Genomic DNA, 27,453 nt, shown 5'->3' with positions numbered 1-27,453 from the left:
CACCATATACAAAAATTAACTCAAAATGAATCACAGCTTAAATTAAAAAGCTAAAACTATAAAACTAATAGAGGAAGGCAGTCACAGTAAAGGGAGTCACACGAATTTTCTGATTTCCCAGTGTGTATAAATGTTGTTTACACTATACTGTAGTCTATTAAGTGTGCAATAGCATTACGTCTAAAAAAAATGTACATACCTTAATTAAAAATACTTTATTGCTAGGAAGTGCTAACCATCATCTGAGCCTTCAGTGAGTCGCACTCTTTTTGCTGGTAGAGGACTTGAAATATTGTGAAAATTACCAAAAAGTGACACAGAGACACTAAGTGAACAAATGCTGTTGGAAAAATGGTGCTGATAGACCTGAAGACACAGGGTTGCCACAAACCTTCAATTTATAAAAAATGAATATCTGCAAAGCAAAATAAAATGAGGTATACCTGTACTTAATTCATAGAACTGTATATTATTAAAAGTCAAATTTACTTTATGATAATATTAAAAGATGAAATTTAAATTGATTAATGTATTCTCTAGCAAGAAAAGTAACATCTCTTAAAAATAACTATTATGTTAAAACATAAATCTATCTTTAATATAAAAATGAATCAAAAAATTATAAAGGACAGAGATTGTCAAATTAGGCAGAAAAGCAATACCCAACTATATGCTGCCTACAAGAACACACTAAATATGAAGACACAAATAGGTTAAAGTAAAAGAGATGGAAAAAGATGCACCATGCTAAGAATAATCAAAAGAAAGCTTCAGTGGCTATATCCATATCAGACAAAGTAAATTTCAGATCAAAGAATATTACCAAAGACAAAGAAGGTCATTTCATAATGTTAAAAGAGTTAACTCAACAAAATAACTTAATATTCCTAACTGTTCATACAGCTAAAAACAGAGCTTCAAAATACATGAAATAAAACAAAACAAAACTGATAGAACTTCAATGATAAACAGATCATTCTAAAATGATAGTGGGAGATTTCAATACCTCTGTCTCAGTAATAGATAGAAGTGGATAAAAAATCAGCACAAATATAGATTTGAATAACACTACCAATTTTTTAACATCTTTATTGAGGTATAATTGCTTTACAATGGTGTGTTAGTTTCTGCTTTATAACAAAGTGAATCAGTTATACATATACATATGTTCCCATATCTCTTCCGTCTTGCGTCTCCCTCCCTCCCACCCTCCCTATCCCACCCCTCCAGGAAGTCACAAAGCACCGAGCCGATATCCCTGTGCCATGTGGCTGCTTCCCACTAGCTATCTACCTTACGTTTGTTAGTGTATATATGTCCATGCCTCTCGCTCGCCCTGTCACAGCTCACCCTTCCCCCTCCCCATATCCTCAAGTCCGTTCTCCAGTAGGTCTGTGTCTTTATTCCTGTCTTACCCCTAGGTTCTTCATGACATTATTTTTTCTTTAATTCCATATATATGTGTTAGCATACGGTATTTGTCTTTCTCTTTCTGACTTACTTCACTCTGTATGACAGACTCTAGGTCTATCCACCTCATTACAAATAGCTCAATTTCATTTCTTTTTATGGCTGAGTAATATTCCATTGTATATATGTGCCACATCTTCTTTATCCATTCATCCGATGATGGGCACTTAGGTTGTTTCCATCTCCGGGCTATTGTAAATAGAGCTGCAATGAACATTTTGGTACATGACTCTTTTTAAATTTTGGTTTTCTCAGGGTATATGCCCAGTAGTGGGATTGCTGGGTCATATGGTAGTTCTATTTGTAGTTTTTTAAGGAATCTCCATACTGTTCTCCATAGTGGCTGAACCAATTCACATTCCCACCAGCAGTGCAAGAGTGTTCCCTTTTCTCCACACCCTCTCCAGCATTTATTGTTTCTAGATTTTTTGATGATGGCCATTCTGACTGGTGTGAGATGATATCTCATTGTAGTTTTGATTTGCATTTCTCTAATGATTAATGATGTTGAGCATTCTTTCATGTGTTTGTTGGCAATCTGTGTATCTTCTTTGGAGAAATGTCTATTTAGGTCTTCTGCCCATTTTTAGATTGGGTTGTTTGTTTTTTTGTTATTGAGCTGCTTGTAAATTTTGGAAATTAATCCTTTGTCAGTTTCTTCATTTGCAAATATTTTCTCCCATTCTGAGGGTTGTCTTTTGGTCTTGTTTATGGTTTCCTTTGCTGTGCAAAAGCTTTTAAGTTTCATTAGGTCCCATTTGTTTATTTTTGTTTTTATTTCCATTTCTCTAGGAGGTGGGTCAAAAAGGATCTTGCTGTGATTTATGTCATAGAGTATTCTGCCTATGTTTTCCTCTAAGAGTTTGATAGTTTCTGGCATTACATTTAGGTCTTTAATCCATTTTGAGCTTATTTTTGTGTATGGTATTAGGGAACACTATCAATTTTACCTGATTAATACTTACAGATAAATCCACCCAACAATAGCAGAATACACATTCACTTCAAATGCATATTTAACATTTATCATGATAGACCACAGACAGGGCCATAAAACAAGCTTCAATTAATTTAAAAGTATTCAGGTCATATAAAGTATATTGTCTGACCACAATTGAATTAAATTAGAAATCAATAACAGGAAGATCTCTGGAAAAATCTCTAATGTTTAGAAACTAAATAAAACACTTATAAATAACCTACACATAAAGAAATCAAGCAGAAATTAGAAAATATTTTAAGTTAAATGGAAGGAAAAAACAACATGTTAAAATCTGGGGATGGAGGATTACAATTCTGCCAAGATGAAAGAGCCCTATTCCTCCCAGTTTCTGTCTTTCACAACTGAAAACAAAAACAAAAACCCTGCCCTGGAGATAATATTATAAACAAGTGAAAGGAAACTCTGAGGTAGAAAGGAGAAATGCCTAGGCATCTCAGGAAATGGGGAGTGACACAGCAGTGAGTTCCTTGAGTTTCCTTATTGTGTCCCATATGTCCTGGACAGGACACTGCAGAAGTTTCCAACCCAGGACTACCAACTAGCACAAGCAAAAAATAAAGACAAAAACAAAAAACAATCCAAGAAAAGGCTGTTCTCCCAGTCAAAGGACAGAGAAGAGGGTAGGCTAAAAGCAAATTGTGGCATTACCCACAATTCTAGCCAAACAACAATGAGAAAACCATACTCTAGCCAAACAACAATGAGAAAACCATACTCTTCTCTTTCCCACTCCATGGGAGTTCAACAGAGCTGACTGCAGAGCTGATCTTCTACCTCATCTCACTCCCACGCTGCAAAGAGCACACTTCAACTCCCCCAGAAGGTAGTATTTAAGGGCACAAGCAGGTTGCTAATCACCCATCCCCTGCCTGGAAGAAGCAGGTAGCACTTTGTTCCACTGCCAGGATGTATCAGTGCACTCAGCAGGATGCTGATCACCCATCTCCATACAAGCGGAGGCAGGTGGCAGCAATCCAATCCTGATGCAGTAGTATTAGTGAGTCTAAATTAGCAGTTGATTTTCCATCCCCTTACAAGCATAAGGAAGAGTTGTTCTAATTCCCCCACCAAGGTAGCATCAGTGGAGTCCAGGGGCAACAAGATTGAATGAGGTAGTATAAGGCGGGGCTAGTCATCATTAGCCTTCACTCACACCCTCCTAGCACTCCAAGTCAGCAAGGTGGTCATTCGGAACCAGAATCCTCACTTCCACCTGACAGCAACAAGACTGAACAAGGTGGGTGAAGGAGGGCTAGTCAGCAACCACACTGTATCAGAGAATCCTAGTAGGAGCTGAACCTCTATTCACATTGATGAGGCAAAACAAGGTGGTGCAGGGAGAAGTGATTGATGCTATGCTTCTTATATCTCCTGATGTCACTGGAGCACAGTGGGAAGATGAACTTCCACCCCATCCATTTTAAGTGAGGCAGTGTCAGTCACTATCCTTTTTCTGGGGGTATGTTGACAGGGCTCACCAAGAAACTGAACATGCACACCCACCTGGCACTCAAACTGCAAATGAAGAAGTAAAACTGTCACTATTTGCAGATGACATGATACTAAATGTATAAAATCCGAAAGTCTCTATCAGAAAACTACTAGAACTAATAAATAAATTCAGTAAAGTTGCAGGATACAAAATTAATATACAGGAATCTGTTACATCTCTATACACTACCAGAAAGAGAAATTAAGAAGACAATCCCATTTGCAATTGCATCAAAAAGAATAAAAGACCTAGGAATAAGTTTACCCAAGGAGGTAAAACACTTATATACTGGAAACTATAAGACATTGATGGAAGAAACTGAAAACACAAATAAATGGATAGATATACTGTACTCTTGGGTGGAAGAATTAATACTGCTAAAATGTCCATACTATCCAAAGCAATCTAAAGATTCAATGCAATCCCTATCAAAATACCCATGGCATTTTTCACAGAACTAGAACAAATAATCCTAAAATTTGTACGGAACCACAGAAGACCTCAAATAGCGAAAGCAATCTTGAGAAAGAAGAGCAAAGCTGGAGGTGTCATGCTCCCTGGTTTCAGACTATATTACAAAGCTATAAGTAATCAAAACAATATGATACTGGCATAAAAGCAGACACATAAACCAATGGAACTGAATCAAGATTCCAGAAATACACCCATGCATATATGGTCAACTAATATTTGACAAGGGAGCCAAGAATACTTAATGGGGAAAAGGCAGTCTCTTCAATAAATGATGCTGGGAAAACTGGACAGCCATATGCAAAAGAATGAAGCTGGACCATTATCTTACACTACACACAAAAACTAACTCAAATTGGCAAGAACTTGAACAAAAGACCTGAAACCATAAAACTCCTAGAAGAAAATATAAGCAGTAAGCTCCTGTAAATCATTATTGGCAATGATTTTTTAGAGTTGACACCAAAAGCAAAAAAACAACAACAAAATACAAAACTAAGTGGGACTACATCAAACTAAAAAGCTCCTGCACAGCAAAGCAAACTGTCAACAAAATGAAAAAGAAACCTATCATATGGAAGAAAATATTTGCAAATCATGTCTGATAAGGGATTAATATCCAAAATATATAAAGAACTAATATGACTCAATAGCAAAAAAACCCAAACAATTCAGTTAAAAAATTGGCAGAGGAGCTGAATGGACATTTTTCCAAAGAAGATATACAGATGGCCAAGAGGTACATGAAAAGGTATTCAACATCACTAATCATCAGGGAAACGCAACTTAAAACCACAATGGGAAACCAGCTCACACCTGTTAAAATGGCTATTACCAGAAAGACAAGGAATAACAAGTGTTAGCAAGGATGTAGAGAAAAGGGAACACTTGTGCACTGTTAGTGAGACTGTAAATTGGTGCAGGCACTATGAAAAACAGTATGGAAGCTTGCAATTGACATGTAAACACTACTATATTTAAAATAGTTAACCAACAAGGACCTACTGTATAGCACAGTGAACTCGGCTCAGTATTCTTTAATAATCAAAATGGGAAAAGAATTTGAAAAAGAATGGATACTTGCATGTGTATAACTGAATCACTGTGCTGTACACCTGAAACTAACACATCATTGTTAATCAACTATACTCCAATATAAAATAAAATAATTTTTTTAAGAATAAAATAAAATAGAATTACCATACAATCCAGCAATTCCACTTTGGGGTATTTATCAGAAGGAAATGAAAACCTAACTTAAAAAGATATCTATACTCCCATATTCATTGCAGCATTATTTACAAGATATGGAAACAGCCTAAGTGTCCAATGATGGATGAATAGACAAAGAAATGTGGTATACATAGAGAGAGAACAGAATGTTATTCAGCCATATTAAAAGAATGAAATCTAGCCATTTGTGATAACATGGATGGACACTAAAGGCAAATGCTGAATGAAATAAGTCAGACAGAGAAAGACAAATACTGTACAATCTCATTTGTAGTGGAATCTAAAAAACAAACAAACAGAAATACTGAACACGTAGATATAGAGAACAGATTGGTGGTTGCCAAAGGTGGGAGGTGTGGGGTGGGCAGAATCAATGAAGGTGGTCAAAAGGTCAAACTTCCATTATAAAACAAATAAGATCTGAGGACATAATGCATAGCGTGGTGATTGTAGTTAATAATACTCTATTGTATATTTGAAAGTTACTAAGAGAGTAGATCTTTAAAGTTCTCATCAGAAGAAAAAAATGTTTGTAACTATGTGTGGTGACGCATGTTAACTAGACTTATTGTGGTGATCATTTCACAATGTATACAGATACCAAAACATTATGTTGTACACCTGAACTTAAGATAATGTTATATGTCAATTAACCCTCAATAAAAAAAGAAAGAAAATGATCCAACAATATGCTGTATACAATAAACTCACTTCAAATACAATGACATAAGTTTACAGTAAAAGAATGGAAATAGATATAACATGTAAACATTAACTTGTTTTTAAAAAGTAGGAGTGGTTATACTAAGATCACATAAAGTCAATTATAGAGCAAAGAAAATTACTGGAGATAAGTAAAGACATTACATAATGGTAAAGGGATCAATCCATGGAAGATATAACAATCCTAAATGTGTGCACACCAAACCACAGAGTCTCAAAATACAGAAAGCAAAAACTAATGAAGTTAGAAAGAGATAAATATATCCAAAATTAGAGTCTGGAGAACTAATTCACTCTACTTTCAGGATTTGACAGGAATTTTCAGACAAAAAATTAGCAAGAATATGGAACTCAACAACACAATCAACCAACAATATCTAGTTGACAAATAGAAAACATTCCACTCAACAAGAATGCACATGTTTTTCCATAGTCCATAGAGTATCCACCAAGACAGATCATATCCTAGGCCACAAAACAAACCTTAACAAATTTAAAAGAACTGAAATCATAAAGAGTGTGTTTTCTGACCATAATGATATCAAAACTAGAAATCAATAACAAGAAAACTTCCAAACAGTTGCCAATTAATTAAAATACTTCTAAGTAACTGATGGTTCAAAGAAGTCTCAAAGGCAATTTTTAAAACTACATATGATTGAATGAAAATTCAAATGCACATATCAAAATCTGTGGAATCCAGTTAAAGCCATGCTGAGAGGAGAATTAATAACACTAAATGTATACCTTAGAAAAGAGAAAGGGAACAAATGAGTAACGTAGGTTCCTCCTTCAAAAAACTAGGAAAAAAGAGCAAAATAATCTCAAAGAAAAGTAAAGAAAGGAAATAATAAAGATAATTCAGAAAAAAATTGAAAAGAATAAAACAGAGAAAAATCAATTAAACAAATCCTAGCTCCTCAAAAACAAAAAATCAGTAAAATTTAAAAACCACTAGTAAGACTACAAACTATGCAAATTTAACAAGATAAAAGAGAAAGCTAAAATAGTCCTAAAACTAATTTTTAAAAGTGAATCTGTAATAAAAAAATCTCATAATCTCTAGGCCCAGGTACTCTCATTAGAAAACTCTTCCAAACACTTAAAGAATTAACACCAATTTTATACAAACTATTACAGAAAACAGAAGCAGAGGGAACACTTCTCAATTCATTTTATGAACCCAGTATTACCCTAATACCGAAAGCAGATAAAGACAATAGAAATAAAAAGTTAACTCAAAATGGAACCTGTATTTAAATATAAAATGTATAACTATAAAATTTTTAGAAAAAAATGAAAGAAAATAATTAAGATCCAAGGTTAGACAAAGAGCTCTAAAAGGTGATTCCAAAAGAGCACATGCCAGTCTCTGGTGTCCGAGCTGATAGCCGTGGCTCACGCCCGTCTCTGGAGCTCATTTAGGCGGTGCTCTGCCTTCTGTGGGCAGACAGGGAAGGAATCCCCTCTCCTCACGCACCCCGAAACAATGGTCTCTTGCCTCTTAGGCAGGTCCACAGTTTTTCCTGGACTCCCTCCCGGCTAGCTGTAGTGCACTAGCCCCCTTCAGGCTGTGTTCATACAGCCAACCCCAGTCCTATCCCTGGGGTCTGACCTCTGAAGCGCTAGCCTCAGCTCCCAGCACCTATAAAGGAAAAACTGATAAACTGAACTCTGAAAGGCCCTGTTAAGACGGTGAAAAGACAAGTTAAAGACGAAGAAGACAAATATCATATTATCACTTATATGTGTAATCTAAAATATGATACAAATGAATTTATTTACAAAACAGAAACAGACTCACAGACATAGAAAACAAACATGGTTACCAAAGGGGAAAAGAGAGGGAGGGATAAATTAGGAGTTTGGGATTAGCAGATATAAACTAGTATACATAAAATAGATAAACAAGGGACCTTCAAGATGGCGGAGGAGTAAGACGAGAAGATCACCTTCCTACCCAAAAATATATCAGAAATACATCTACATGTGGAAGAACTCCTGTAGAACACCTACTGAATGCTGGCAGAAGACCTCAGACTTCCCAAAAGGCAAGAAAATCTCCACGTACCTGGGTAGGGCAAAAGAAAAAAAGAAGAAACAGAGACAAAAGAATAGGGATGGGACCTGCACCTCTGGGAGGGAGCTGTGAAGGAGGAAAAGTTTCCACTCAATAGGAAACCCCTTCACTGGCGGAGACAGGGGGTGGGCGGGGGAAGCTCCAGAGCCACGGAGGAGTGGGCAGCAACAGGGGTGCAGAGGGCGAAGCAGAGAGATTCCAACACAGAGGATCAGTGCCGGCCAGCACTCACCACCCTGAGAAATTTGTCTGCTCACCCGCCGGGGTGGGTGGGGGCTGGGAGCTGAGACTCAGGCTTTGGAAGTCAGACCCCAGGAAGAGGACTGGGGTTGGCTGCATGAATACAGCCTGAAGGGGGCTAGTGCACCACAGCTAGCTGGGAGGGAGTCCAGGAAAAACTCTGGACCAGCCTAAGAGGCAAGACACCATTGTTTCGGGGTGTGCGAGGAGAGGGGATTCCTTCCCTGGCTGCCCACAGAAGGCAGAGCACCGCCTAAACGAGCTCCAGACATGGGCATGAGCTGCAGCTATCAGCTCGGACACCAGAGACTGGCATGAAATACTAACACTGCTGCTTCAGCCATCAAGAATCCTGTGTGCAAGCACAGATCACTATCTACATGCCCTCCCCACCCACCCACTCCCCGGGAGCCTGTGCAGCCTGCCACTGCCAGGGTCCCATGATCCAGGGACAAATTTCCCAGGAGAACACACGGTACGCCTCAGGCTGTTGAAGTGTCACAGTGGCCTCTGCTGCTGCAGGCTCACCCCGCATTCCAATTATAATAACCGTACTCCTCCCTCCAAACTGCATGAGTGAGTCAGAGCCCCCTAATCAGCTGGTGCTTTAACCCCATCTTGTCTGGGTGGTAAAAGAAGCCTGAGGGCAACCTATACACAGAGGTGGGACCAAAACCAAACTGAACCCCAGGAGCTGTGGGAACAAAGAAGAGAAAGGGAAACTTCTCCATGCAGCCTCAGGAGCAGCGGATTAAATCTCCCCAATCAACTTGAGGTACGCTGCATCTGTGGAATACCTGAATAAACAACAAATCAACCCAAAATTGAGGCAGTGGACTTTGGTAGCAACTGCAGACTTGGGGTTTGCTGTCTGCGACTGACTTGTTCCTGATTTTTATGTTTATCTCAGTATAGTTTTAAGCGCTTGTTACCATTGGTGGATTTTTTTTTATTGGTTTGGTTGCTCTCTTCTTTTTTTCATTACTTTTTTTTCTAATAATTTTTAATGTTATTTAATTTTATTTCTTTATTTATTATTAATTATTATATTTCTCTTTTTTTCTTCCTTTTCTTCTGAGTTGTGGGGCTGACAGGATCTTGGTACTCCAGGCTGGTGTCAGGCCTGAGCCTCTGAGATGGGAGAGCTGTGTTCAGGACATTGGACCACCAGAGACCTCGAGCCCCATGTAATATCAACCGGCGAGAGCTCTCCCAGAGATCTCCATCTCAGCACTAAGACCCAGCTCCACCCAATGGCAGGCAAGCTCCAGTGCTGGACACCCCATGGCAAACAACTACCAAGACAGGAACACAATCCCACCCATTAGCAGAGAGGATGCCTAAACTAATACTAAGTTCACAGACACCGCAAAACACACCACTGGATTCAGCACTGCCCACCAGAAAGACAATATCCAGCCACAGCCACCAGGACACAGTCACCAGTGTCCTCCACCAGGAAGCCTACACAAGCCACTGAACCAACCTTACCCATTGGGGGCAGACACCAAAAACAACGGGAACTACAAATCTGCAGCCTGTGAAAGGAGACTCCAAACACAGTAAGTTAAGCAAAATGAGAAGACAGAAAATAGGCAACAGATGAGGGAGCAAGTTAAAAAACAACCAGACCAAACAAATGAGAGGAAGTAGGCAGTCTACCTGAAAAAGAATTCAGAGTAATCATAGTAAAGATAATCCAAAATCTTGGAAATAGAATGGAGAAAATACAAGAAATGTTTAACAAGGATGTAGGAGAACTAAAGAGCAAAGAAACAATGATGAACAACACAATAAATGAAATTTAAAATTCTCTAGAAGGGGGCTTCCCTGGTGGCACAGTGGCTGAGAGTCCGCATGCCGATGCAGGGGACATGGGCTCGTGCCCCGGTCCAAGAAGATCCCACATGCCAAGGAGAGGCTGGGCCCGTGAGCCATGGCCACTGAGCCTGTGTGTCCAGAGCCTGTGCTCTGCAGTGGGAGAGGCCACAACAGTAAGAGGCCCGTGTACAACAACAACAACAACAAAATTCTCTAGAAGGTTTCAATAGCAGAATAACTGAGGCAGAAGAACGGATAAGTAACCTGGAAGATAAAATAGTGGAAATAACTACCACGGAGCAGAATAAAGAAAAAAGAATGAAAAGAATTGAGGACAGTCTCAGAGACCTCTGGGACAACATTAAATGCACCAACATTCGAATTATAGGGGTTCCAGAAGAAGAAGAGAAAAAGAAAGGGACTGAGAAAATCTTTGAAGAGATTATAGTTGAAAATTTCCTTAACATGGGAAAGGAAATAGTCAATAAAGTCCAGAAAGCACAGAGAGTCTCATACAGGATAAATCCAAGGAGAAACACACCAAGACACAAATTAATCAAACTATCAAAATTAAATACAAAGAAAGAATATTAAAAGCAGCAAGGGAAAAACAACAAATAACATACAAGGGAATGCCCATAAGGTTAACAGCTGATCTTTCAGCAGAAACTCTGCAAGCCAGAGGAAGTGGCAGGACATATTTTAAGTGATGAAAGGGAAAAACCTACAAAAAAGATTAGCCAGCAAGGATGTCATTCAGATTCCATGGAGAAATTAAAACCTTTACAAATAAGCAAAAGTTAAGGGAATTCAGCACCACCAAACCAGCTTTACAACAAATGCTAAAGGAACTTCTCTAGGCAGGAAACACAAGAGAAGGAAAAGACCTACAAAAACAAAGCCAAAACAATTAAGAAACTGGTAATAGGAACATACATATAAATAATTACCTAAAATGTAAATGAATTAAATGCTCCAACCAAAAGACATAGACAGGCTAAATGGATACAAAAACAAGACCCATATATATGTTGTCTACAAGAAACCCACTTCAGACCTAGGGACACATACAGACTGAAAGTGAGGGGATGGAAAAAGATATTCCATGCAAATGGAAATCAAAAGAAAGCTGGAATAGCAATTTTCATATCAGACAAAACAGACTTTAAAATAAAGACTATCACAAGAAACAAAGAAAGACACTACATAATGATCAAGGGATCAATCAAAGAAGATATAACAAATGCAAATATTTATGCACCCAGCACAGGAGCACCTCAGTACATAAGGCAAATGCTAACAGCCAGAAAAGGGGAAATCGACAGTAACACAATAATAGTAGGGGATTTTAACATCCCACTTTCACCAATGGACAGATCATCCAAAATAAAAATAAATAAGGACACACAAGCTTTAAATGACACATTAAACAAGATGGACTTAATTGATATTTATAGAACATTCCATCCAAAAACAACAGAACACACTTTCTTCTCAAGTGCTTATGGAACATTCTCCAGGATAGACCATATCTTGGGTCACAAATTAAGCCTTTGTAAATTTAAGAAAATTGATATCATATCAATTATCTTTCCTGACCACAATGCTATGAGACTAGATATCAATTACAGGAAAAAAACTGTAAAAAATACAAACACATGGAGGCTAAACAATACGCTACTAAATAACCAAGTGATCACTGAAGAAATCAAAGAGGAAATCAAAAATATCTAGAAACAAATGACAATGAAAACACAATGACTCAAAACCTATGTGATGCAGCAAGAGCAGTTCTAAGAGGGAAGTTTATAGCAATACAATCCTACCTCAAGAAACAAGAACAATCTCAAATAAACGACCTAACCTTATTCCTACAGCAATTAGAGAAGAATGAAAAAAAAAGCAAAGTTGGCAGAAGGACAGAAATCATAAAGATGAGAGCAAAAAAAATAAAAAATAAAAAATAAATGAAGGAAACAATAGCAAAGATCAAGAAAACAAAAAGCTGGTTCTTTGAGAAGATAAACAAAATTGATAAACCATTAGCCAGACTCATCAAGAAAAAAGGGAGAAGACTCAAATCAACAGAATTAGAAATGAAAAAGAAGTGAAAACTGACAGTGCAGAAATACATAAAGGTTTGTGACCACCTAGAGGGGTGGGATAGGCAGGGTGGGAGGGAGACACAAGAGGGAGGAGATATGGGGATATATGTATATGTATGGCCGATTCACTTTGCTATAAAGCAGAAACTAACACACCATTGTAAAGCAATTATACGCCAATAATGATGTTTAAAAAAAAAAAGAAATACATAGAATCATGAGAGATTACTACAAGCAACTATATGCCAGTAAAATGGACAACCTGGAAGAAATAGACAAATTTGTAGAAAAGCACAACCTTCCGAAATTGAACCAGGAAGAAACAGAAAATATAAACAGACCAATCACAAGCACTGAAATTGAAACTGTGATTAAAAATCTTCAAACAAAAGCCCAGGACCAGATGGCTTCACAGGCAAATTCTATCAAACATGTAGAGAAGAGCTAACACCTATCCTTCTCAAACTCTTCCAAGAAATAGTAGAGGGAGGAACACTCCCAAACTCATTCTACGAGGCCACCACCCTGATACCAAAACCAGACAAAGATGTCACAAAAAAAGAAAACTTCAGACCAATATTCCTAATGAACATAGATGCAAAAATCCTCAACAAAATACTAGCAAACAGAATCCAACAACACATTAAAATTATCATACACCATGATCAAGTGGGGTTTATCCCAGGAATGCAACGATTCTTCAATATACGCAATTCAATCAATGTGATACACCACAATAACAAACTGAAGGATAAAAGCCATATGATTATCTCAATAAGTGCAGAAAAAGCTTTCGACAAAATTCAACACCCATTTATGATAAAAACCCTCCAGAAAGTAGGCACAGAGGGAACTTACCTCAACATAATAAACGCCATATATGACAAACCCACAGCCAACATCATTCGCAATGGTGAAAAACTGAAACCATTTCCTCTAAAATCAGGAACAAGACAAGGATGTCCACTGTCACCACTATTTTTCAACATAGTTTTGGAAGTTTTAGCCACAGCAATCAGAGAAGAAAAAGAAATAAAAGGAATACAAATCGAAAAAGAAGAAGTAAAATTGTCACTGTTTGCAGATGATGTACTTTATGTAGAGAATCCTAAAGATGCTACCAGAAAACTACTAGAGCTAATCAATGAATTTAGTAAAGTAGCAGGATACAAAATTAATGCACAGAAATCTCTTGCATTCCTATACACTAATGATGAAAAATATGAAAGAGAAATTAAGGAAACACTCCCATTTACCACTGCAACAAAAAGAATAAAATACCTAGGGATTAACCTACCTAAGGATACAAAAGACCTGTATGCAGAAAACTATAAGACACTGATGAAAGAAATTAAAGATGATACCAACAGATGCAGAGATATACCATGTTCTTGAATTGGAAGAATCAATATTGTGAAATTGACTCTACTAACCCAAAGCAATCTACAGATTCAATGCAATCCCTATCAAACTACCAATGGCATTTTTCACAGAACTAAAACAAAAAATTTCACTATTTGTATAGAAACACAAAAGACCCTGAATAGCCAAAGCAGTCTTGAGAAAGAAAAACGGAGCTGGAGGAATCAGGCTCCTGAACTTCAGACTAAACTACAAAGCTACAGTAATCAAGACAGTATGGTACTGGCACAAAAACAGAAATATTATTGATCAATGGAACAGGATAGAAAGCCCAGAGATAAACCCATGCACATAGGATCACCTTATCTTTGATAAAGGAGGCAAGAATATACAATGTAGAAAATACAGCCTCTTCAATAAGTGGTGCTGGGAAAACTGGACAGCTACATGTAAAAGAATGAAATTAGGACACTTCCTAACACCATACACCAAAATAAATTCAAAATGGATTAAAGACCTAAATGTAAGGCCAGACACTATAAAACTTTTAGAGGAAAACATTTACAGAAACAGGATGACACTAAAACAAAATTGGGGAGGAAATTCACAGCCCTACAGGCATATATTAGAAAAGAAGAAAGTTCTCAAATCTGTGACTTCAGTTTCCACCTTAAAACACTAGAAAAAGATAAAATGAAACCCAAGATTAATCAAAAGAGGGGAAATAAAAAAAATCAAACCAGGAATCAATGAAATAAAATATAGGAAAACAATACAGAAAAGCAATGAAACCAAAAGTTGGTTCTTATGAAAATCAGTGCAGCTGATAAGCTTCTAGCCAGACTAATCAGGAAAAAGTAGAAGACACAAATCACCAATATCAGGGATTTTAAAAGGAGCATCAATACTTATCTCACAGACATTAAATATATGCCAATAAATTTGATGATGTGGGTTACTCATTGCTAAAGAAACAGTAAACTTTATTTGGTCATAAATATTTCACTTACCTAAATATTTAAGGAAATGTAATTCGTATTAATATAGCAAATAATGAACCAAAAAATAAGGATACATTCGTATAGCACCAGTTCTCGTCCCAATAGCCAAGATTTTCTGAACTGGATCAAAGGCTAATGCTGTGGGCTGATAAGGAAAACCATGCCGAACTGTCTGAAAGAGAGAAAACAGTGAAAATAGTCATCAGGGAAATAAAAATTAAAATCACAAGATACCACTATCCAACCACCAGAATGACTAAAATAATTATTTATTTTTTAAAAACTACTACCAAGTATTGTTGGTAGGAGTGTAAAATGACACAACCACTTTAGAAAAATGTGCTGTAGCTCTTTAAAAATTAAACATATACCTGTCCTATGACCTAGAAATTCCACTCCTGTGTATGTACCCAAGGAAATGAAGAGCAGATGCCCACATAATAATTTGTATATGTCCCTAAGAGCTTTATACATAACAACCTAGAAACAGCCCAGGTGACAATCAACAAGAGAATTCAAAAACAAAACTGTGGTATACGCATACAATAGAATACTACTCAACAATTAAAAGATAAAAACTAATGACAGAAGCCAAAATATGGATGATTCTCAAATATATTATGCTAAGTAAAAGAAGTAATACACAAAGAGTACATATAGTATGATTACATTTATATTAAATTCTAAACAAGTAAAACTAACCTATGGTGAAAAAAATCAGAACAGTGGTTGATTTGAGGAGAACCGAATGGAAGGGGTATGAAGGAACTTTATTGAGTGAAGGTAATATTCTATATTTTGACAAGGTTTGAATTACACACATGTATACTTTAGTCAAAACTCATCAAACAGTACAATAAAATTTGTGACAACATATAAATACATATATGAGTGTTCCAGTATAATTCTTTCAACTCCTCTGTATGTTTGAAAGCTTTCATAATAAAACAGCTGGAAAGAAAGGAAAGAAAATATAAAGAGTTTATAATATCACAAAAGAGATAAGACTAACATGTAAAAAAGGAATATGCAATATTAGACAGGAGCTAATTTCAATATGAAATGTTGAAATTTTCCAAAAAAATAGAGGACCCACATAGGTCAGGATAAAAGGGATTCTATACCTTGTTCAGCCACATATTTAGTGCTCCAAAAACTATTTTTAATGGAAATATCTTTATAATAAAATATTGCTTTTGTAAACATTTGAAGATGAAAAGATTAACTATAGCATGTAGTTTATCTAAAACTCATTCCCCAGAGAAAACACAGCAAGGAGTTCATTGCATAAACTCCCCATTTTCTTTTAAAGCATATATGAAGATATATGCATATGCATATTAACTAATATATAACCAGATCTGTAATCTGGTTTTCTCCCTTAGCAGTATATCATAGAAATATTTCCACAAAAAATATGTTTAGATGTATAATGCTTCAACCTATTTAAAAGTTGCAGAGCTTATTATAGTATGAATATACCACAATGTCTTTAACCAACCAACAACTGTTCTATAACCTCCAAAGAATTCTCAACTAAGTTGGTTAAAAAATTATTACTAAGAAGACCCATTTTCTATTCATGATCCTTAACTGAGGTGTTTCCCTTTGATTCTGAACTGTCCTTCTTATTTTGACTTATAAACAGAATTGTCAACAGGAAGATCTTCATAATCTTCATGCAGATCAATGTGGAGAGCAATAATCGAATATAGTTTCTCTCAAAAAAAAACAGAACAGGTGGGAACACTTCCCAACTCACTCTATGGCCAGTATTACCCTGATCCCAGAAACAAAGTCATCACAAGAAAAGAAAACTAAATACCACTAATTCTTAATTAATATAGGTATAAAAATCCCCAATAAAATATTAGCAAACCAATTCCAGCAACATATAAAAAGGAAATACAATGTGACTTGGTAGAATTTATCCCAGGAATGCAAGGTTGGTTTAACATCAAAAAATTCATGTAATATCCTATCTCAATAGAACATAGGACAAAAATCACATGGTCACCTCAATAGATGCAGAAAAATTATTTCAGAAAATCCAACACCCACTCATGTTAAAAAGCACTGAATAAACAGAACTGTAGAGAACTTCCTCAATCTGATAAATGGCATGTACAAAAAACCTACAGCTAACATCATACTAATTAGTGAAAGAATAAGTGCTTTCCCTCTAAGATCAGGAATGAAACAAGTATGTCCGCTCTTGCCACTTCTACATCCTATCCAGGGCAATTAGGCAAGAAAAAAAGAAAGACATCAGATTTTTTTGAAAAAGGAACTAAAACTATCTGCAGATGACATGATCTTGTGTATATAAGCCTAAGAAATACACTGAAAAATTATTAGAACTAATAAAGAAGTTAAGCAAGATTACAAAATTAATGTACAAATCAATTATATTTCTATATACTAGCAATGCACTATCCAAAAATGAAATTAAGAGAACAATTTCATTTACAATAGTAGCCAAAGGAATAAAATATTCAGTAATAAAATGAACAAAAGAAGTACAAAACTTACATGCTAAAAACTACAAGACACTTTTGAAAAAAATTTAAGACAACCTAAATAAAAAGAAAGGCTTCTCATACCCATGGATTAAAATACTATTGTTAAGGTGACAACACTCCACAGATTGATCTTCAGAATCAATGCAATCCCTAACAAAACCCCAGCTGGCTTTTTTTGCAGAAATTGACAAGTCGACCCTAAGATTCATATGGGTATTCAAGAGGCCCAGAACACCAAAATGATGTTGAAAAGGAAGAACAAAGTTGGAGCATTCACATTTTTAAAATTTAGACAAATCTACAGTAATCAAGACAATGAGGGACTGGCATAGGATAAACATTTAGATCAATGGAACAGCACTGAGATTCCAGAAATAAATGTTCACATTTTCAGTCAGTTGATTACTGCCAAGGGTGCTAAGACAATTCAATGAGAAATGAACAGTCTTTTAATAAATGATACTGCAACAACTGGATATCAACATGCAAAAGAATCAAGTTGGACTAATATATACAAACTAACTCAAAATGGATCATAGACCTAAATGTAAGGACCAAAACTATAAAAATTTTAGAAGAAAACATACGCTTAAATCTTAGTGACTTAGGATTAGGCAATGGTTTCTTACATATGACCCAAAAGGCACAAGCAATAAAATTAAAAATAGATAAACTGAACCTCGTGAAACTTAAAAACTTTTGTGCTGTAGAGGATACTATCAAGAAAGTAAAAAGAAAACCCAAAGAATGGGAGAAAATATTTGCAAATCATATATCTGATAAGGAATTTATATCCAGAATAAATAAAGAACTCTTACAACTCAATAATAAAAAGACAAATAACTCAATTGAAAAAATGGGCAAAGGATCTTAATAGACACTTATCCAAAAAATATATATAAATGACCAATAAGCACATGGTAAGCCATTAGTAAATCATTAGCCATTAGTAAACTGCAAATCATATCCACAATGAGCTATAACGGCATACTCACTAGGATGGATACAAAAAAAGATATTAATACAGGCTGACTAAGATGTAGAGAAATTGGAGCCTTAATACATTACTGGTAGAAATGTAAAATCATGTAGTTTCTTTGGAAAATAGCTTGGCATTTCCTCAAAATGTGAAATAGAGTTACACGATAACCCAGGGATTCCACTCCTGGGTATATAACCAAGGAAAATAAAAAAGAAATCCATATAAAACTTTTATACAAATATTCATAGCAACATGACGCAAAATATTCAAAAAGTAGAAACAACTCAAACATTCATCAACTGATGAATGAGTAGATGAAATTTGTATGTCTGTACAATGGAATATTATTCATCAATAAAAGCAACTGAAGTATGATACATGCTACAACAGGGATGTACCTTGAAGATGAAAGAAGCCAGTCATATATTGTATAATTCCATTTACATGGAATGTACAGAATAGAAAAATCTATAGAGACAGAAATTATTGGGTTGGCCAAAAGGTTCATTCAGTTTTTTCTGTAAGATGGCTCTAGTAGCTCTTAGTCATCTTTAACTCTATTCAAAACAATTCTGTTAGATTGTATGTGACAGCTGTCTTATCAGTGTGCATTTAAAAAAAGCCATCAAAATTGGTGAATTTTTTTTTTTTTTTTTTTTGCTGTACGCGGGCCTCTCACTGTTGTGGCCTCTCCCGTTGCAGAGCACAGGCTCCGGACACACAGGCTCAGCAGCCATGGCTCCCAGGCCCAGCCGCTCCGCGGCATGTGGGATCTTCCCGGACCAGGGCACGAACCCGTGTCCCCTGCATTGGCAGGCAGACTCTCAACCACTGCGCCACCAGGGAAGCCCAAAATTGGTGAATTTTTGTGTAGCCATTTTAAAATTGAAGATGGAAGAAAGCAAGCAACATTTTCAGCATATTACTCTGTATTATTTCAAGAAAGGTAAAAACGCAACTGAAACGCAAAAAAGATTTGTGCAGTGTATGGAGAAGGTGCTGTGACTGATCAAATGTGTCAAAAGTGGTTTGCGAAGTTTTATGCTGGAGATTTCTCGCTGGACGATGCTCCACGGTCATTAGACCAGTTGAAGTTGACAGCAATCAAATCGAGACATTAATTGAGAACAATCAACGTTATACCCCTCTGGAGATAGCAGACATACTCAAAATATCCAAATCAAGTGTTGAAAATCATTTGCACCAGCTTGGTTATGTTAATTGCTTTGATGTTTGGGTTCCACATAAGTTAAGTGAAAAAAAACTTCTTGACCATATTTCCCATGCGATTCTCTACTTAAACATAATGAAAACTTCCGTTTTTAAAACAAATTATGACGGGTGATGAAAAGTGGATACTGTACAATAATGTGCAATGGAAGAGATCCTGGGGCAAATGAAATGAACCACCACCAACCACACCAAAGGCCAGTCTTCATCCAAAGAAGTTGATGTTGTTTATATGGTGGGATTGGAAGAGAGTCCTCTATTATGAGCTCCTTCTGGAAAACGAAACAATTCCAACAAGTACTGCTCCCAGTCAGACCAACTGAAAGAAGCACTTGATGAAAAGCATCTAGAATTAGTCAACAGAAAACGCACAATCTTTCATCAGGATAATGCAAGGCTGCATGTTTCTTTGACGACTAGGCAAAAACTGTTACAGCTTGGCTGGGAAGTTCTGATTCATCCACCATATTCACCAGACATTGCACCTTCAGATTTCCATTTATTTAGGTCTTTACAAAATTCTCTTAATAGAAGAAATTTCAATTCCCTGGAAGACTGTAAAAGGCACCTGGAAAAGTTCTTTGCTCAAAAAGATAAAAAGTTTTGGGAATATGGAATTATGAAGTTGCCTGAAAAATGGCAGAACGGTAGGGGAACAAAAGGGTGAATAGGTTGTTCAATAAAGTTCTTGTTGAAAATGAAAATGTATCTTTTATTTTTACTTAAAAACTGAAGGCACTTTTTGGCCAACCCATATATTACTGGTTGCCTAGGAATGGGGGAGAGGGGCTCTGGATAATGGGCATTTACTGCTAATGAGTACAGAGTTGTTTTGGGGGTGATGAAATGTTCTAAAACTGATTATGGTAGTTGTTACATAACTGTGAATATACTAAAAACTAGTGAAATATATGCTTTAACTGGGTGAATTTTATTTTAATTTGAAAGAAAAAATACTGTTCTCCTCAAGAATATCAAATATTCTGATATTGCATCATCAGACAATGTATACAATAAGGAGTTAGGATCAGTTGGGATACCTGGCTGATTTCAAAAGAATCAAGGCTATCAATTGGAATGGCATAGATGCAGTAAAAAAAAAAAAATTGAAGCAGAGAAAAATGTAGGACAACTGAAGACAACTTGTCAAGGTGAAAAATTCTCAATTTTAGACAGAGTCAGAAAGGGTTGTTGAAATACTATAGTTTATGTTCAGTTGGTGAAATAAGCAAAGCTGATCACGAACAAATAAAATGAGGTTCTTAAATATCTAATTTTTCCTAATATTATTTTGTTTCTCTTGCTTTGTTTTGCTCTCTATTTGTCTGCTCAGGCTGCTATAACAAAATACTGGGTAGCTTAAACAAGATGTTTATTTCTCACAGTTCTCAAGGCTAGGAAGTCAAGATCAAGTTACTAGCCAATTCAGTTGCTGGTAAGAGCCCTCTTCCTGGGTTGCAGATGGTCACCTTCTCACTGTGTCCTCATATGATGGGGAGATAAGCATCTCTGTCTCTTCCTCTTATAAAGCCACAAATCTCATCATGAGGCCTTATCCTTATGACCTCATCTAATTCTAATTAACTCCCAAAGGCCCCATATCCAAATACTATCACCCTGGGGGTTAGGGTTTCAACATATGAATTTTGGGAGAACACAATTCAGTCCATAGCATTCTCCCTTCAAAACATTACAGGGGATGAGGTAAGGTGGCCAACTGTACCAAAAGTTACACAAATCTCTCTAGATATCTGGAGCAAAAAAAGATGGTTACAAATAGGTGGAAATGCTGGTCATGTCAGCCTGAGTTAGGAAGCTGTTACTATCTCTGAAATGAAAGACACAAACTTGTACTCATTGCTGACACTGCAAAAGGCACTAGCAGAAATAAAATGACTTACTTTCTTCGTGTCTTTTAATCTGGCACCTTCCATTGGCAGAATCTAACCACAACACAGCTAGGAAGGAATTCTGAACATTTAGCTTTAGTTTAGTTTTCATTTTAATTTCCTCAGTATACAAATGAGAACACCGAAGGGCCAGTGTGGAACAAGGGCAGTATGAGACAAAGAAGAACTCATATTAGGCCTGGCTGACTGGGCTTAATATTATCATAATAGTTCAAAACAGCCTCAAAACCACCTATGATGAGACTGTCTGTTGCTTCCCACTATCTTCTTCTCCCCTTTTTCTATAGTACTAAAATTTTGAGTTCAGCACATGGCAATCCAGTTCACACTACATTTCCCAGCCTCCACAGCCGAGATTAGATTCTAAACAAAGGAATGAGAGCAGAAATGATATAAACCCATAAACATAAGGGCAAATACAACTTATTTTTCTCACCTTTCTACTAATTGGAAAATGGATTCAACGGCAGGAATTGGATCAGCCATCTTAGAAAATGAGATGAAAGCCATATGTCAAGGACAGTAGAGCACCAAGATAGAAAGACCTTGTTGGGTTCTAGATACCATAAAGCCATTGAATCAGTCCTTGGTTGCTTAATCTTAGACAGATTTCATGAAAGAGAAATAAACTTCTACATTGTTTAAGCTTCAGCTATTATGGTCTGTTAAAACATCTTAACTGTCATCCTAACACCCATACCAACCATTCATTCCTAAAAAGAAGTAAATATTTATTAGACCAACAAGTTAGTTTATGGGGAATGTTCCCTAGTATTGCTCATTAGTCTGAAAAATGAAAGAAGCAAATATGGGACTTCCCTGGTGGCCCAGTAGTTAAGAATCCACATGCCAATGCAGGGGACACGGGTTCGAGCCGTGGTCCGGGAAGATCCCACATGCCGGGGAGCAACTAAGCCCATGTGCCACAACTACTGAACCTGTGCTCTAGAGCTTGCGAGCCACAACTACTGAGCCCACGTGCCACAACAACTGAAGTCCTCACACCTAGAGCCGGTGCTCTGCAACAAGAGAAGCCACCTCAATGAGAAGCCTGTGCACCACAATGAAGAGTAGCCCCCGCTCACCACAACTAGAGAAAGCCCGCACACAGCAACAAAGACCCAATGCAGCCAAAACTAAATTAATCAATTTTTAAAAAGATACAAATATGGCTTTTGATTCTATACTACTTGCTATTCTATTCCAACTTGCTACTGTATTGGTGATTCATGCTTATATTTATCATCTCTATACTACTGATATGCCAAAGCTATCATTTCTATAATCTGAGCATAGAACTCCTAATATCATATACCAGTTTTCATCTAATAACATGAATGCAACAATTGAAAACTACCAGATATAGAAAATAAAACTACCTATAGATTACAGAAGATAGAATATTACAATTATGAAATAAATTAATTCTATTTAAACTTCCTCTAGATAGACAATTTGCCTCTCAATATTTATGATTACATAATATGTACTTTTTCTGATATAAGTTCACTTGCCTGGTTAGGTCTACAAATGTTACACTCTGGGCAAAGGGTAGGGTGGGGTAAATCATTCCTGATCTTGGATCCAGAAACTGGAAATTAACCACAGTCTCAAAATTTGTTCAGTAAGTCATAAAGTCATATAATCTGAGATAAAATATCTGGGCTATTCTACTACAAAAAAGAACATTCACATGGACACACATATTTTGGTAAGCAAAAACCAATTATTACTGTAACTGGAGCAACTCCCATTGATGGGAAAAGTCCCTCAATTTCAATGATATTTGTTTCCAATAACAGCCAAATTACTTGAACTTTGAGGGTTTTTAGGGATATGTGTGTATGTCCATAGCTCTTCTCTAGATGTGATGTCATCTTAGATCCCTGAAAATATTGCTGAATGATTTCCTGCTCCCTTAGATGAAGAATAAGACTAAGCGAACTATGATAGGCATATGACACCATGGAGTGGCATAATGGTAACAAAAATAACAAGTTCCTATGAAACCCTGTCACTTTGCGATAGAAAGGTAAGATTGTTCTATATGCACAAGTATGGCAAAATACCTACTCATGCAAATGCCCTTGGCAATTGATGTATTGGTACCAGTTTCTCATTAAGACTTTTAAACCTCTTGAAAGACTGAGAAAACCACCATGCTCAAAGATCTAAAAGGCAGTTGATATTAAAATTAAAGGAGAGGGACTTCCCTGGCGGTACAGTGGTTAAGACTCCACCCTTCCAATGCAGGGGGCGCGGGTTCTATCCTTGGTTGGGGAACTGAGATCCCACATGCTGTGTAGCGTGGCCAAAAAATTAAAAAAAAAAATTAAATTAGAATAATGCCCAAATATACCCCCCATTTGATAAGATATTTGGAAGTAGATATAACAGAAATGTAATTTTATCATTAATATTTTAAAATTTTATATTCATTTTAGTTTTATTTTCATCAAACTCAATCACGCCACATAATTTAAAAAGTCAGATAATTCTATAGGACATGTCACGAAAATGAGAAATAATCTGTCCCCTTCCCTCGCCCATTTCCTGCTTTCTAGAGGATCTTTTTGCTATTTGTTTTGGCATTTACCTAATGTGTCTGAAAATAACATTGCGGTAGGCGGGCCTCTCACTGTTGTGGCCTCTCCCGTTGCGGAGCACAGGCTCCGGATGCGCAGGCTCAGCGGCCATGGCTAACGGGACCAGCCGCTCCGTGGCATGTGGGATCTTCCCGGACCGGGGCACGAACCCGTGTCCCCTGCATCAGCAGGCGGACTCTGAACCACTGCGCCACCAGGGAAGCCCTGAAAATAACATTTTTATATTGCTATTTACTGACTTTTCAAAAAATTCTCTCTCTTTTCTCCCACCTCCTCATTACACATACAAGCACACTTGCCATATCCCTATCTTCTCAATAAATCATAGCAGTTAGTGTTAACACTCTATTAATACTGCTCTCTTATTTTGCCTCACAAATGTTTTATTCCCTGAGGTTACATTTTTTTAAGTTGCATTTGCTAAGTTTTTATGTGCTTTTGTCACTAATTCAACCCCAAACTTTTCCCCAATTGCCCACATTATCTTTCAATATGTTAAACACAACAGGTATATAGATTCAGAGAGAGGAAGGAGAAAGAGACAGAGAGGGAAAGAGAGAGAAAGGGACAGACTATTTACATAAAATTCAAACAATCCCTAATGACTTAAAAGCAAATCAGCTGTTGCCTGGGTCCAGGAACAGAAAGAGGGATGGGCTGCTGCAAAGGCCACAAGTGATGAAAATGTCTGTCCTAGTGATTTCACAGGAAACACATCACATAGTACAGTATACATAATTTCAGATTGTTTTAAGCATTATAAAGTAAATACTTACGAATATAGGTACAAAATACTAAATAAGATACTAGTAAATCCAATCCAGTAATGTATACTAACAATGATAAACCAAGACCAAATTATTGTTTATCCCAAAAATTTAAGTAAGTACATATACCTCATATTTCATTTGTTACTAACATATTTCATCCTTTTCTTTTCCTTAATTTAAATTTTAAGTTTTTCAGGCCTTAGCCTTGAAACTGGGGGCACTTCGGCTTACAAAATAAACCTTGACAAGATACAGACACAGAAAAGCAAATAATATTCTTCATCATATAAATGTCTTCGCAAATGCCATTTCTAAAAAGGAGCCTATACCCTACAAATTGATGCTACCTCTTGTGAATGCAATCTTTAGTTTTTAAGCAGTCTCTAATTCTGACTGGTTGTTTTATTTATTAATGTGTTCCCCTGACAATAATATTTAAATTGACATAGCATTTTCAGAAAAATATAAATACATGTGAGTTTTCTTTAAAAAGCCAGAAGAAGATCGTTAGTACTTTTTCTTTCATAAGGATGGAAGAGAAAATAAAATTTTAAAGTATGTCTCTGTTGGGTTTAGATAGAGTTTGGTTGCCTAATCTCATTTAAATTAACACAAAGACAGCTCAATATCAGGATATATACTGACATTCATTAAATCAACAAATAAAAAGATAAAACCTCATGATTATATCAGTACGTTCTGGAAAGACATTTGATAAACTTCAGCAGTCAATCCAAGTAAACATCTTATGTAAAATAGAATTAGAGGAAAACTAATTATATATGATAAATATTAACAATAACAAAAATAACAACAAATATAATACTAAACAGCAGAAAGGTATAGTATTCCCAGTAAAGTCAGGAAGAAGAAATACATGTTCATTATTCCCATTATTGTTCAGCTTTGTTTTAGAGATTCGAGCTAATTTAGTAAGACAAGAAATTGAAATAATATATAAATATAGGAAAGTAAAAAACAAATTACTAAAATTTTTTGGAAGAAAAAGAATCTGGTAAGTCGTCTAGATACAAGGTAAGCAGACAAAAATCAGCAACTTTTCCCTCCACTAAAAGTAACCAATTACCAATAAAATTGGGGGGAAATCCCCATTTTTATTTTTGGTTGTTAATTTGAAGTCTGTCAAATTTTTTAAAAGTCTAAAAATAAATGTTTTATTCAGTAGCATTGAATAATATATTTTCTAATATATAAAATGGTTAGGGAGACAAAATATTTTTCACTAGACTAGAACTTAGTGATTAATAATAGAATTATATTCATATGTATCAATGTTTATTTAATACTACAGAAGTTACAACACAACTGTTAAAATTCTATTAGAAATGCAGAGCTGATGTAGTTTCTGTTGTAGCTAGGACAACAAAATCCCATCAGGATTTAGTAATCAAGAAGCAATTATTTGTTTATATACTTCAGAAACTTTTTCATTATTGTTGTGTGATTTAAGCTGCTAAAAGCGTCTCTTTCCAAAGTATCTACAAAAACCTAGTTTTTTGTAGGAAAATATATTTACACATAGGAAAAACTGGAAATTTTATTTATACATAGTAATAAACAAATGAGGTCCTTATTATTAGTGTTTTTCAAAAATAAAATATTTACCTACTTATCTCTCAAATTCCAAGTCAAGGTCTCACTCCTACATGAAATATTTACTAAAATTCTCAACCAACACCACAGTGTAGCATTTATTGAAGAATGATTATTGCCCTTTGATCTCCCCAAATAAGTTCTAACTCCTTTGTGAGCAGGGACCATGCCTTTAATGTGTCCCCTTCACTAAGCTTAGTGCTATGATTAAATAGTTAGGCTTTTTAAAGTTCATCAATATGATTTGTCCATGTAAGCAGTAGTTCCTTCAAAAATTATTCTCTTATATTTTTAAGAAAGATGAATAATTACAACCAAATATTTTATAAGTATTGAAATAAAATCTTTATCTAGAATATCTCTGTATCTGGAGCTATTGTCTCAACTTTCCATAGTAATGAAAGCACACTTGAGATTTTACTTTAAATGTTCAATAGTTATCATTCTCACCCTTTTCCCTCTGAGCACCTTCGTGAATTATTGTAACCACATGCAATTACATAATGCTAAGGTGTTAGAACAGAAAAAGAACCCACACTTGGATAATATATTTAATATATATAGTTATTTAATTGGGAATATGTTATAGATACTAATGTATCATTAAATCTAATGTAAAAGTAGGTTATTCTTTACTACCTAATTGTGTTTCTTCCTACCATATTATATTACAAACTACTTGAGGTTAGAGATTCTGTTGTTTCAAGCTTAACAGCCTTACAGGCATTCAAAAAACTACTGATTTTTATTACAACAGTTTAACACATATAGTGAGTAACTTGGACTCTATAGTTCACACTGTTAATCTTACCAAAAAA

At 35.9% G+C, this 27,453-nt stretch overlaps 1 protein-coding gene across 2 annotated transcripts in view; it reads right to left on the bottom strand.

Moving 5' to 3' along the window:
- The window catches only part of STXBP5L (syntaxin binding protein 5 like), a 383,427-nt gene that overhangs the window by 319,446 nt on the left and 36,528 nt on the right, over window positions 1–27,453 (bottom strand). For both annotated transcript variants that reach the window (XM_029214585.1, XM_029214586.1), the window contains exon 2: window positions 15,076–15,173. In XM_029214585.1, the coding sequence (XP_029070418.1) occupies window positions 15,076–15,173 (98 nt within the window). The remainder of the gene's footprint in view (window positions 1–15,075; window positions 15,174–27,453) is intronic.

The sequence above is a fragment of the Monodon monoceros genome, unplaced genomic scaffold (genome assembly GCF_005190385.1).
Source record: "Monodon monoceros isolate NGI ecotype Baffin Bay Population unplaced genomic scaffold, NGI_Narwhal_1 Super_Scaffold_11, whole genome shotgun sequence".
In the NCBI taxonomy this organism is placed as follows: domain Eukaryota; kingdom Metazoa; phylum Chordata; class Mammalia; order Artiodactyla; family Monodontidae; genus Monodon; species Monodon monoceros.
Note: the sequence above shows the minus strand (reverse complement) of the source record. Positions and strands in the feature narration are given on the sequence as shown.